At 52.9% G+C, this 12367-nt stretch overlaps 2 protein-coding genes across 3 annotated transcripts in view; one reads left to right on the top strand and one right to left on the bottom strand.

Moving 5' to 3' along the window:
• PIANP (PILR alpha associated neural protein) overlaps window positions 1-12241 on the top strand; it is a 36782-nt gene extending 24541 nt beyond the window's left edge. The window contains 2 exon segments of the mRNA XM_083149699.1: window positions 7598-7780; window positions 10024-12241. Coding sequence (XP_083005825.1) covers window positions 7598-7780; window positions 10024-10045 — 205 coding nt within the window. The 3' untranslated portion in view covers window positions 10046-12241.
• The window catches only part of LOC146009383 (uncharacterized), a 38647-nt gene continuing 36832 nt past the window's right edge, over window positions 10553-12367 (bottom strand). For both annotated transcript variants that reach the window (XM_083149697.1, XM_083149698.1), the window contains exon 14: window positions 10553-10736. In XM_083149697.1, coding sequence (XP_083005823.1) covers window positions 10648-10736 — 89 coding nt within the window. In that variant the 3' untranslated portion in view covers window positions 10553-10647. The remainder of the gene's footprint in view (window positions 10737-12367) is intronic.

The raw sequence follows: 12367 nt of genomic DNA, 5'->3' as shown, positions 1-12367 counted from the left end.
CGCTGGATGGACACTGGCTTCTGGATACTGGCAGGAGGCTGGCCGCTGGATGGACCGTCGCTTCTGGATACTGGCAGGAGGCTGGCCGCTGGATGGACCCTGGCTTCTGTATACTGGCAGGAGGCTGGCCGTTGGATGGACACTGGCTTCTGGATACTGGCAGGAGGCTGGCCGCTGGATGGACACTGGCTTCTGGATACTGGCAGGAGGCTGGCCGCTGGATGGACCCTGGCTTCTGGATACTGGCAGGAGGCTGGCCGCTGGATGGACACTGGCTTCTGGATACTGGCAGGAGGCTGGCCGCTGGATGGACACTGGCTTCTGGATACTGGCAGGAGGCTGGCCGCTGGATGGACCCTGGCTTCTGGATACTGGCAGGAGGCTGGCCGCTGGATGGACACTGGCTTCTGGATACTGGCAGGAGGCTGGCCGCTGGATGGACACTGGCTTCTGGATACTGGCAGGAGGCTGGCCGCTGGATGGACCCTCGCTTCTGGATACTGGCAGGAAGCTGGCCGCTAGATGGACACTGGCTTCTGGATACTGGCAGGGGGCTGGACCTTGGCTTCTGGATACTGGCAGGAGGCTGGACCTTGGCTTCTGGATACTGGCAGGAGGCTGACCGCTGGATGGACCCTCGCTTCTGGATACTGGCAGGAGGCTGGCCGCTGGATGGACACTGGCTTCTGGATACTGGCAGGAGGCTGGACCTTGGCTTCTGGATACTGGCAGGAGGCTGGACCTTGGCTTCTGGATACTGGCAGGAGGCTGGCCGCTGGATGGACACTGGCTTCTGGATACTGGCAGGAGGCTGGCCGCTGGATGGACACTGGCTTCTGGATACTGGCAGGAGGCTGGCCGCTGGATGGACCCTGGCTTCTGGATACTGGCAGGAGGCTGGCCGCTGGATGGACACTGGCTTCTGGATACTGGCAGGAGGCTGGCCGCTGGATGGACACTGGCTTCTGGATACTGGCAGGAGGCTGGCCGCTGGATGGACCCTGGCTTCTGGATACTGGCAGGAGGCTGGCCGCTGGATGGACACTGGCTTCTGGATACTGGCAGGAGGCTGGCCGCTGGATGGACACTGGCTTCTGGATACTGGCAGGAGGCTGGCCGCTAGATGGACACTGGCTTCTGGATACTGGCAGGGGGCTGGACCTTGGCTTCTGGATACTGGCAGGAGGCTGGACCTTGGCTTCTGGATACTGGCAGGAGGCTGACCGCTGGATGGACCCTCGCTTCTGGATACTGGCAGGAGGCTGGCCGCTGGATGGACACTGGCTTCTGGATACTGGCAGGAGGCTGGACCTTGGCTTCTGGATACTGGCAGGAGGCTGGACCTTGGCTTCTGGATACTGGCAGGAGGCTGGCCGCTGGATGGACACTGGCTTCTGTATACTGGCAGGAGGCTGGCCGCTGGATGGACACTGGCTTCTGGATACTGGCAGGAGGCTGGCCGCTGGATGGACCCTGGCATCTGGATACTGGCAGGAGGCTGGCCGCTGGATGGACACTGGCTTCTGGATACTGGCAGGAGGCTGGCCGCTGGATGGACTGTCGCTTCTGGATACTGGCAGGAGGCTGGCCGCTGGATGAACCGTCGCTTCTGGATACTGGCAGGAGGCTGGCCGCTGGATGGACACTGGCTTCTGGATACTGGCAGGAGGCTGGCCGCTGGATGGACACTGGCTTCTGGATACTGGCAGGAGGCTGGCCGCTGGATGGACCCTGGCTTCTGGATACTGGCAGGAGGCTGGCCGCTGGATGGACCGTCGCTTCTGGATACTGGCAGGAGGCTGGCCGCTGGATGGACCGTCGCTTCTGGATACTGGCAGGAGGCTGGCCGCTGGATGGACCGTCGCTTCTGGATACTGGCAGGAGGCTGGCCGCTGGATGGACACTGGCTTCTGGATACTGGCAGGAGGCTGGCCGCTGGATGGACCCTGGCTTCTGGATACTGGCAGGAGGCTGGCCGCTGGATGGACACTGGCTTCTGGATACTGGCAGGAGGCTGGCCGCTGGATGGACCGTCGCTTCTGGATACTGGCAGGAGGCTGGCCGCTGGATGGACACTGGCTTCTGGATACTGGCAGGAGGCTGGCCGCTGGATGGACACTGGCTTCTGGATACTGGCAGGAGGCTGGCCGCTGGATGGACCCTGGCTTCTGGATACTGGCAGGAGGCTGGCCGCTGGATGGACACTGGCTTCTGGATACTGGCAGGAGGCTGGCCGCTGGATGGACCGTCGCTTCTGGATACTGGCAGGAGGCTGGCCGCTGGATGGACCATCGCTTCTGGATACTGGCAGGAGGCTGGCCGCTGGATGGACACTGGCTTCTGGATACTGGCAGGAGGCTGGCCGCTGGATGGACACTGGCTTCTGGATACTGGCAGGAGGCTGGCCGCTGGATGGACCCTGGCTTCTGGATACTGGCAGGAGGCTGGCCGCTGGATGGACCGTCGCTTCTGGATACTGGCAGGAGGCTGGCCGCTGGATGGACCGTCGCTTCTGGATACTGGCAGGAGGCTGGCCGCTGGATGGACCGTCGCTTCTGGATACTGGCAGGAGGCTGGCCGCTGGATGGACACTGGCTTCTGGATACTGGCAGGAGGCTGGCCGCTGGATGGACACTGGCTTCTGGATACTGGCAGGAGGCTGGCCGCTGGATGGACCCTGGCTTCTGGATACTGGCCGCTGGATGGACACTGGCTTCTGGATACTGGCAGGAGGCTGGCCACTGGATGGACCGTCGCTTCTGGATACTGGCAGGAGGCTGGCCGCTGGATGGACCGTCGCTTCTGGATACTGGCAGGAGGCTGGCCGCTGGATGGACACTGGCTTCTGGATACTGGCAGGAGGCTGGCCGCTGGATGGACACTGGCTTCTGGATACTGGCAGGAGGCTGGCCGCTGGATGGACACTGGCTTCTGGATACTGGCAGGAGGCTGGCCGCTGGATGGACCGTCGCTTCTGGATACTGGCAGGAGGCTGGCCGCTGGATGGACCGTCGCTTCTGGATACTGGCAGGAGGCTGGCCGCTGGATGGACACTGGCTTCTGGATACTGGCAGGAGGCTGGCCGCCGGATGGACACTGGCTTCTGGATACTGGCAGAAGGCTGGCCGCTGGATGGACACTGGCTTCTGGATACTGGCAGGAGGCTGGCCGCTGGATGGACACTGGCTTCTGGATACTGGCAGGAGGCTGGCCGCTGGATGGACACTGGCTTCTGGATACTGGCAGGAGGCTGGCCGCTGGATGGACAATGGCTTCTGGATACTGGCAGGAGGCTGGCCGCTGGATGGACACTGGCTTCTGGATACTGGCAGGAGGCTGGCCGCTGGATGGACACTGGCTTCTGGATACTGGCAGGAGGCTGGCCGCTGGATGGACCGTCGCTTCTGGATACTGGCAGGAGGCTGGCCGCTGGATGGACCGTCGCTTCTGGATACTGGCAGGAGGCTGGCCGCTGGATGGACACTGGCTTCTGGATACTGGCAGGAGGCTGGCCGCTGGATGGACAATGGCTTCTGGATACTGGCAGGAGGCTGGCCGCTGGATGGACACTGGCTTCTGGATACTGGCAGGAGGCTGGCCGCTGGATGGACACTGGCTTCTGGATACTGGCAGGAGGCTGGCCGCTGGATGGACCGTCGCTTCTGGATACTGGCAGGAGGCTGGCCGCTGGATGGACCGTCGCTTCTGGATACTGGCAGGAGGCTGGCCGCTGGATGGACACTGGCTTCTGGATACTGGCAGGAGGCTGGCCGCTGGATGGACACTGGCTTCTGGATACTGGCAGGAGCAGTGGCGTAGCTACGTTTTGGGCGGCCGCCCCCCCCCCCCCCGTCGCCGCCCCCCCGCCAAGCACCCCTACCCCGCCGCCCATGCAAACCCCCCCCTCAATCCCCCACAGCCTTACCTATCGCGCTGGTCCCGGTGGCTCCGTTCTTCTGCTGAGGACCACCAGAAAATGGCTGCCCCCATACAGCAGACAGTTTCAGAGAACTGTGTGCTATATGGGGGCGGCCATTTTGTGGTGGTCCTCAGCAGAAGAACGGAGCCGCCGGGACCAGCGCGATAGGTAAGTCTGCGGGGGATTGAGGGGGGGGTTTAACTATAGCACCGCAGCCCCCGGCACCCCCACATGCACAGCGCCCCCCCCGCGGTGGCGGGGGCTGCGGTGCTATAGTTACGCCACTGGGCAGGAGGCTGGCCGCTGGCTTCTGGATACTGACAGAAGGCTGGCCGCTGGATGGACCCTGGCTTCTGGATACTGGCAGGAGGCTGGCCGCTGGATGGACCCTGGCTTCTGGATACTGGCAGGAGGCTGGCCGCTGGATGGACACTGGCTTCTGGATACTGGCAGGAGGCTGGCCGCTGGATGGACCCTCGCTTCTGGATACTGGCAGGAGGCTGGCTGCTGGATGGACACTGGCTTCTGGCAGGAGGCTGGCCGCTGGATGGACCCTCGCTTCTGGATACTGGCAGGAGGCTGGTCGCTGGATGGACACTGGCTTCTGGATACTGGCAGGAGGCTGGCCACTGGATGGACACTGGCCTCTAGATATTTGCAGGAGGCTGGCTGCTAGATGGATACTGGCCTTTAGAGGATGACCTCTAGAAGCTTGCATGAGGCTGGAACCTCTCCTTGGATACTGGTAGTAGGCTGGCCGCTGGATGGATACTGGCCTGGAGATACTGGCAGCAGGCTGGAAACTCTCCTTGGATACTGGTAGTAGGCTGGCCGCTGGATGGATACTGGCCTGGAGATACTGGCAGGAGGCTGGAAACTCTCCTTGGATACTGGCAGGAGGCTGGACCCTGGACGGACACTGGCAGGAGGTTGGCTGCTGGATGGATACTAGCATCTAGATACTTGCAGGAGGCTGGCCACTGATTGGATACTGGCAGGAGGAAGGCCGCTGAATGCATACTGGCCGCTAGATACTGGCAGGGGGCTGGACACTGGCCTATGGTTTACTGGCAGGAGTCTGGACACTGGATAGGCACTGGCCTATGGTTACTGGCAGGAGGCTGGACACTGGCTAGGCACTGGCCTATGATTACTGTCAGGAGGCTGGACACGGGATAGGCACTGGCCTATGGTTACTGGCAGGAGGCTGGACACTGGATGGACTCTGGCCTATGAATACTGGCAGGAGGTTGGACACTGGATGGACTCTGGCCTATGGTTACTGGCAGGAGGCTGGACACTGGATGGACTCTGGCCTATGGTTACTGGCAGGAGGTTGGACACTGGATGGACTCTGGCCTATGGTTACTGGAAGGAGGCTGGACACTGGATAGATACTGCCGGAAAGAGGGCAAGATGCACCAAACAAAAGATCCCGTAAAAAAATACAGTTTTCGGGGTTTTTACCGCATTTTCATATGCAGCAAAGCCCCACCGCTGGGGCTTCACCATGGGGGATTACGCCAGTTCTACATGGCATAACCCCATAGAAGCCTATGGGCTTCCCTTTGCGTCCTGCTGTGCTACATGGACCAGTGACCTCCTCCCGGCCCCTTCTGCGGGTGCAGGGAGCAGGAGGCGGAGCCAGGGCCGTGCAGCCAGGGTCCAGTGAGGGAGGGGGGACCCGCTGCACATCGCCGGCCACAACACAAAGGACAGCTCTTAAAGCAAAAAAGGTGGTTTTATATAAGGTGTAGGGGTGTGTGTGTGTGTGTGTGAGGGGCAAGCAGGAGGGGGTAAATGATAAATATAATGCTTGGCTGTCACATAGGTGTATGTTATATGTTCCCATGTATAACGTGCACATGACATGACATATGATGCAGTCACATATGTGTATGTTGTATGTTCCCATGTATAATGTGCACATGACATGATATATGATGGTATGATGCAGTCACATGGGTGTATGTTCCCATGTATGACGTGCACATGACATGACATATGATGGTATGATGCAGTCACATAGGTGTATGTTATATGTTCCCATGTATGACAAGCACATGACATGATATATGATGGTATGATGCAGTCACATAGGTGTATGTTATATGTTCCCATGTATAACGTGCACATGACATATGATGGTATGATGCAGTCACATATGTGTATGTTATATGTTCCCATGTATAACGTGCACATGACATGATATATGATGGTATGATGCAGTCACATAGGTGTATGTTATATGTTCCCAAGTATAACGTGCACATGACATGACATATGATGGTATGATGCAGTCACATGTGTATGTTGTATGTTCCCATGTATAACGTGCACATGACATGACATATGATGCAGTCACATAGGTGTATGTTATATGCTCCCATGTATAACGTGCACATGACATGATATATGATGGTATGATGCAGTCACATAGGTGTATGTTGTATGTTCCCATGTATAACGTGCACATGACATGATATATGATGGTATGATGCAGTCACATATGTGTATGTTGTATGTTCCCATGTATAACGTGCACATGACATGATATATGATGCAGTCACATAGGTGTATGTTATATGTTCCCATGTATAACGTGCACATGACATGATATATGATAGATATGATGCAGTCACATAGGTGTATGTTATATGTTCCCATGTATGACGTGCACATGACATGATATATGATGCAGTCACATAGGTGTATGTTATATGTTCCCATGTATAACGTGCACATGACATGATATATGATAGATATGATGCAGTCACATAGGTGTATGTTATATGTTCCCATGTATGACGTGCACATGACATGATATATGATGCAGTCACATAGGTGTATGTTATATGTTCCCATGTATAACGTGCACATGACATGATATGTGATGGTATGATGCAGTCACATATGTGTATGTTATATGTTCCCATGTATAACGTGCACATGACATGATATATGATAGATATGATGCAGTCACATAGGTGTATGTTATATGTTCCCATGTATGACGTGCACATGACATGATATATGATGCAGTCACATAGGTGTATGTTATATGCTCCCATGTATAACGTGCACATGACATGATATATGATGGTATGATGCAGTCACATAGGTGTATGTTGTATGTTCCCATGTATAACGTGCACATGACATGATATATGATGGTATGATGCAGTCACATAGGTGTATGTTGTATGTTCCCATGTATAACGTGCACATGACATGATATATGATGGTATGATGCAGTCACATATGTGTAAGTTATATGTTCCCATGTATAACGTGCACATGACAGGATATATGATGGTATGATGCAGTCACATGTGTATGTTATATGCTCCCATGTATAACGTGCACATGACATGATATATGATGGTATGATGCAGTCACATAGGTGTATGTTATATGTTCCCATGTATAACGTGCACATGACAGGATATATGATGGTATGATGCAGTCACATATGTGTATGTTATATGTTCCCATGTATAACGTGCACATGACATGATATATGATGGTATGATGCAGTCACATAGGTGTATGTTATATGTTCCCATGTATAACATGCTTATGACATGATATATGATGGTATGATGCAGTCACATATGTGTATGTTACATGCTCCCATGTATAACTTGCCTCTTACACTGGCATGTTCTCTCCATGCAGCTGTGAGCGCAGACAGAAGCGGCGGCACCACCGCAATGAGCGCTGTGCGTTACCGGAGGAGGGGAGCCTGCAGCCCCTCACTGACCTCTCCCCAGACACCGACATCCCTGGGCTGCATCCTCTAAAACTCGGGGACTTCAAAAGTGGCCTGGATGAGAGAGGCGTCCCCTGCAGGACGAGCAAGTAAGGACAAGGTCTACCACTGCCTCCATCAATGTCACCGGTCACTCCCTTTATTCTGGAAATGTCCCCTCTTTATACTTTCCATAGAATGTTTGGTTTTATAGAGGCTCTATGGGGAACTTACAGGAGCAACCAAGTTATACATGTATATCAGTCATACTGTCCCAACGTCAGGGGAGAAACGTGTAGGTATATAGCGGAAGGAGCAGGGTCCTCCGGAAGCACAGAGTATATCAGGAGATGAGTGATGTGTCCATGAGGACAGGGCTGCATGTGACAGGGGGAGTGACATGATGTGAGGAGGGGAATGGGGGCAGCAGGAAGCCACAGACAGAGTTATATAGTGGGAGGAGCAGGGTCCCCAGCAGCACAGAGTATATCAGGAGATGAGTAATGTCAGTGAGGACAGGGCTGCATGTGACAGGGGCAGTGATATGATGTGAGGAGAGGAATGGGGGCAGCAGGAAGCCACAGACTGAGAGTTATATAGTGGGAGGAGCAGGGTCCCCAGCAGCACAGAGTATATCAGGAGATTAGTGATGTGTCAGTGAGGACAGGGCTGCATGTGACAGGGGCAGTGACATGATGTGAGGAGGGGAATGGGGGCAGCAGCAAGCCACAGACTGAGTTATATAGTGGGAGGAGCAGGGTCCCCAGCAGCACAGAGTATATCAGGAGATTAGTGATGTGTCAGTGAGGACAGAGCTGCATGTGACAGGAGCAGTGACATGATCTGAGGAGGGGAATGGGGGCAGCAGGAAGCCACAGACTGAGAGTTATATAGTGGAAGGAGCAGGGTCCCCAGCAGCACAGAGTATATCAGGAGATGAGTGATGTGTCAGTGAGGACAGGGCTGCATGTGACAGGGGCAGTGACATGATCTGAGGAGGGGAAAGGAGGCAGCAGGAAGCCACAGACTGAGAGTTATATAGTGGGAGGAGCAGAGTCCCCAGCAGCACAGAGTATATCAGGAGATGAGTAATGTGTCAGTGAGGACAGGGCTGCATGTGACAGGGGCAGTGACATGATCTGAGGAGGGGAATGGGAGCAGCAGAAAGCCACAGACTGAGAGTTATATAGTGGGAGGAGCAGGATCCCCAGCAGCACAGAGTATATCAGGAGATGAGTAATGTGTCAGTGAGGACAGGGCTGCATGTGACAGGGGCAGTAACATGATGTGAGGAGGGGAATGGGAGCAGCAGAAAGCCACAGACTGAGAGTTATATAGTGGGATGAGCAGGGTCCCCAGCAGCACAGAGTATATCAGGAGATGAGGGATGTGTCAGTAAGGACAGGGCTGCATGTGACAGGGGCAGTGACATGATGTGAGGAGGAGAATGGAGGCAGCAGGAAGCCACAGGCTGAGAGTTATATAGTGGGAGGAGCAGGGTCCCCAGCAGCACAGAGTATATCAGGAGATGAGTGATGTGTCAGTGAGGACAGGGCTGCATGTCACAGGGGCAGTGACATGATGTGAGGAGGAGAATGGAGGCAGCAGGAAGCCACAGGCTGAGAGTTATATAGTGGGAGCAGGGTTCCCAGCAGTACAGAGTATATCAGGAGATGAGTGATGTGTCAGTGAGGACAGGGCTGCATTTGACTGGGGCAGTGACATGATGTGAGGAGGGGAATGGGGGCAGCAGGAAGCCACAGACTGAGAGTTATATAGTGGGAGGAGCAGGGTTCCCAGCAGCACAGAGTATATCAGGAGATGAGGGATGTGTCAGTGAGGACAGGGCTGCATGTCACAGGGGCAGTGACATGATGTGAGGAGGGGAATGTAGCGGAAGGAGCACAGAGTATATAAGGAGATAATGCTGTGTTAGTGAGGATACACCAATTGACAGGATGCATGGATGGGAATAGGTATATAGCGGAAGGAGCAGGGTCCCCAGCAGCACAGAGTATATAAGGAAATTAGTGATTTAATTGAAAACGGGGCTGCAGGTGACAGGGACAGTGACATGATGTGAGCAGAGGAATGGAGGCACTGATGAAAATGAGATGGCCATACTGTGGACCAGAGAAATGTTTATCAGACTACAATCTATCATCTCTCTATGATCCAGTGATTCCATAACTCCAAGTGAATTGATAAGCTATCAGCCCACAAAGGCTGTGGCTACCATTGTCTCCTTCCCGGACGTCAGTCGCACTTACACCCCATGCCCTGCATGCATAGGCGGGCTGTTTCCACTCATGTCACCAGCCATTATTACTGTGTTCTCTCCCCTCTACCCCAGGATCCCAGTGGTAACCATGTGAGCGCACTGTCTATGTGATGAAATTGTAGAGGAACAGCTCTGAAGGACTCTGACGGGTGACAAACAACCCGCCTGAAAGCAAGTGCTGGCGCAACTCACATTTCTCCAAACACTGCACCCCAAACACAACTGCGTGAGAGGACCGAGCATCGGAAGTGACCAGTCACAGAGAGAAGACCTGAGATAGACAGGAGCAGCCCCGCCCCCCAAACATGGGGCTGTCTGTATATATTACGTGTATGTATGCATGGGCGTACTTAACCACCCATCCAGGCCTGCCCATGGGGAAGACTGCGATGCCCTGGGGCATAATGATAGAAAATGTATGTAATAACATTGTTATATATTATATAGATACGTGTATGTATGACCGCATGTATGACTGTTAACATGTGAGCAATTCACAAAGGGCTTAACCCCATGTATGTTTTGTGAGTGTATCTGTCACCCCAGATAAGTGTAACGTATCTGCTCATCTTTTGGGTTTTAATCACCTTTTTATTTATAAAAAAAAAAAAACTAATTTTAAAGTGTAACAAATGGACAACAGGAAGGTTCCGCTGATGAGACGGAGAGTCGAGGGCGCAGAAGAAGTCTCTCCCTCTATACCAGCACGCACCACTGCCAGCCATGGGTCTCCGCCTGCACGTGGCAGGACGCGCTCTCGCTGTCCACCGCCCACAGATCTTCCTCTGAAACAGAAAGTCGGTGGATAAGCATGGAACCTGTGCGAAACGCGTCGCGCCAGACGAAGCGGTCATATTATATATATATATAGATATTTACAGAGCACAGCACTTTACTATATGTCCAACGCACCACGGAGGAGACGATTTTAACACTGTATGTAAATAATAGCTTGGGAATTCAGATGTCGTTTATTTTCCATAGAGATAGAGAATAATGATTGTGTGGTATATGTAGTAACATGTGACCAGGTATGACGGAGCGCTTTGCCCCCTGTACAACGGCCTATCACGGAGCCGCTGACTACATCCATATAGTTACGGGAACGATATTTGGCGCAGTTAGTTCCCAATGCGCCGCTGGCTTCCTGTCATTCTACTGAAGTGAGGTTACTGCTCTGGTAATCTTACCCTCAGCGGCAAATCCAGAGAATTCCATGGGGTATGGAACATTATGTCGATTAGTATTAGGTCGACATGCAATAGTGTCGACACCCAACTAGTTGAAATGTTGACAGGGTGAAAAGGTTGACATGTACAAAGAGTCAACAAAGTGGAAGGGTCGAGGTGGAAATGGTTAACACAAACAAGGTCGACACAAGATTTGGGGGGGGGTCATTTTTAACATTTTAAACCCAATTGGTGCACCGTGTTAACTCATCACACCTTGGGTAAGGTTACTATTCCTGATCTTAGTCCATGTAGATATTTGATTGAAAAAAATAAGATAAAAAATACTATATGTGTGTCGACTATTGTTATGTCAACCATTGGTACCTGTTGACCATAAGCCCTGTAAACCTTTTATATGTTTAACTTTTGTACCTGCCGACCTACTGCGTGTCGACACTGGGTCCGGCTTATTGACTGTAAACTTAATACTGGTCAGCCTAACAAACGGATACCAATTCCAGGCATCTACGTTGCGGTCACGTGACCGGACATGTGACTACTGAATGTTCTTAGTTAGTCTTATATAAGGAAACTTGTATACTTGCGTCCCTTTGTGTGTGCTAACAAACTATCATTTATTTATTTTAATATGATATTTAACCAGATTCTCTCTAATGCAGGGGTATTCAACACAGCTGCTGTGAAACTACACATCCCAGCATGCCCTGCCACTGTTCAGCATGCTCTATTAGCACACCTGTGGCAGGGCATGCTGGGATGTGTAGTTCCACAGCAGCCAGTAGTCCGTATGTTCAATAACCCTGTTGCGGTGTAAAGGATAGATTGATAACAAGACCAATCTTCCAGCGTTTGAGATCTTCCGCTTAATGGTTGACACTGGCGCTCAACGTGGTGGTGGTGGTGGTGGTGGTGGTGGTGGTGCATTTCCTGTCTATAGACTGTTTTAATGTTTTGTTTTGACCTCTATACTGAACGAGTCTATACATATGTACAAATGCCAAACAGAAGACGTTGAAGTCATATTATCTGCACACAATCAATGAGCTTGAGTGTTACTGTCTATCTGAAAGGAAATAAAACCATATGGTTGTATAGCTTCTTATTGAATTTCCTGGAGACAAATTTCAACCTATTCAAAAGTAAATATGTATATACAGATGGATATCCTGGCGATAGAAAGGCCATTCGCCAGCCGACAGAAGTGGGCGCACGCACACCATGTT

The sequence above is a fragment of the Crinia signifera genome, chromosome 6 (assembly GCF_055691185.1).
Source record: "Crinia signifera chromosome 6, ASM5569118v1, whole genome shotgun sequence".
NCBI lineage: Eukaryota > Metazoa > Chordata > Amphibia > Anura > Myobatrachidae > Crinia > Crinia signifera.
Note: the sequence above shows the minus strand (reverse complement) of the source record. Positions and strands in the feature narration are given on the sequence as shown.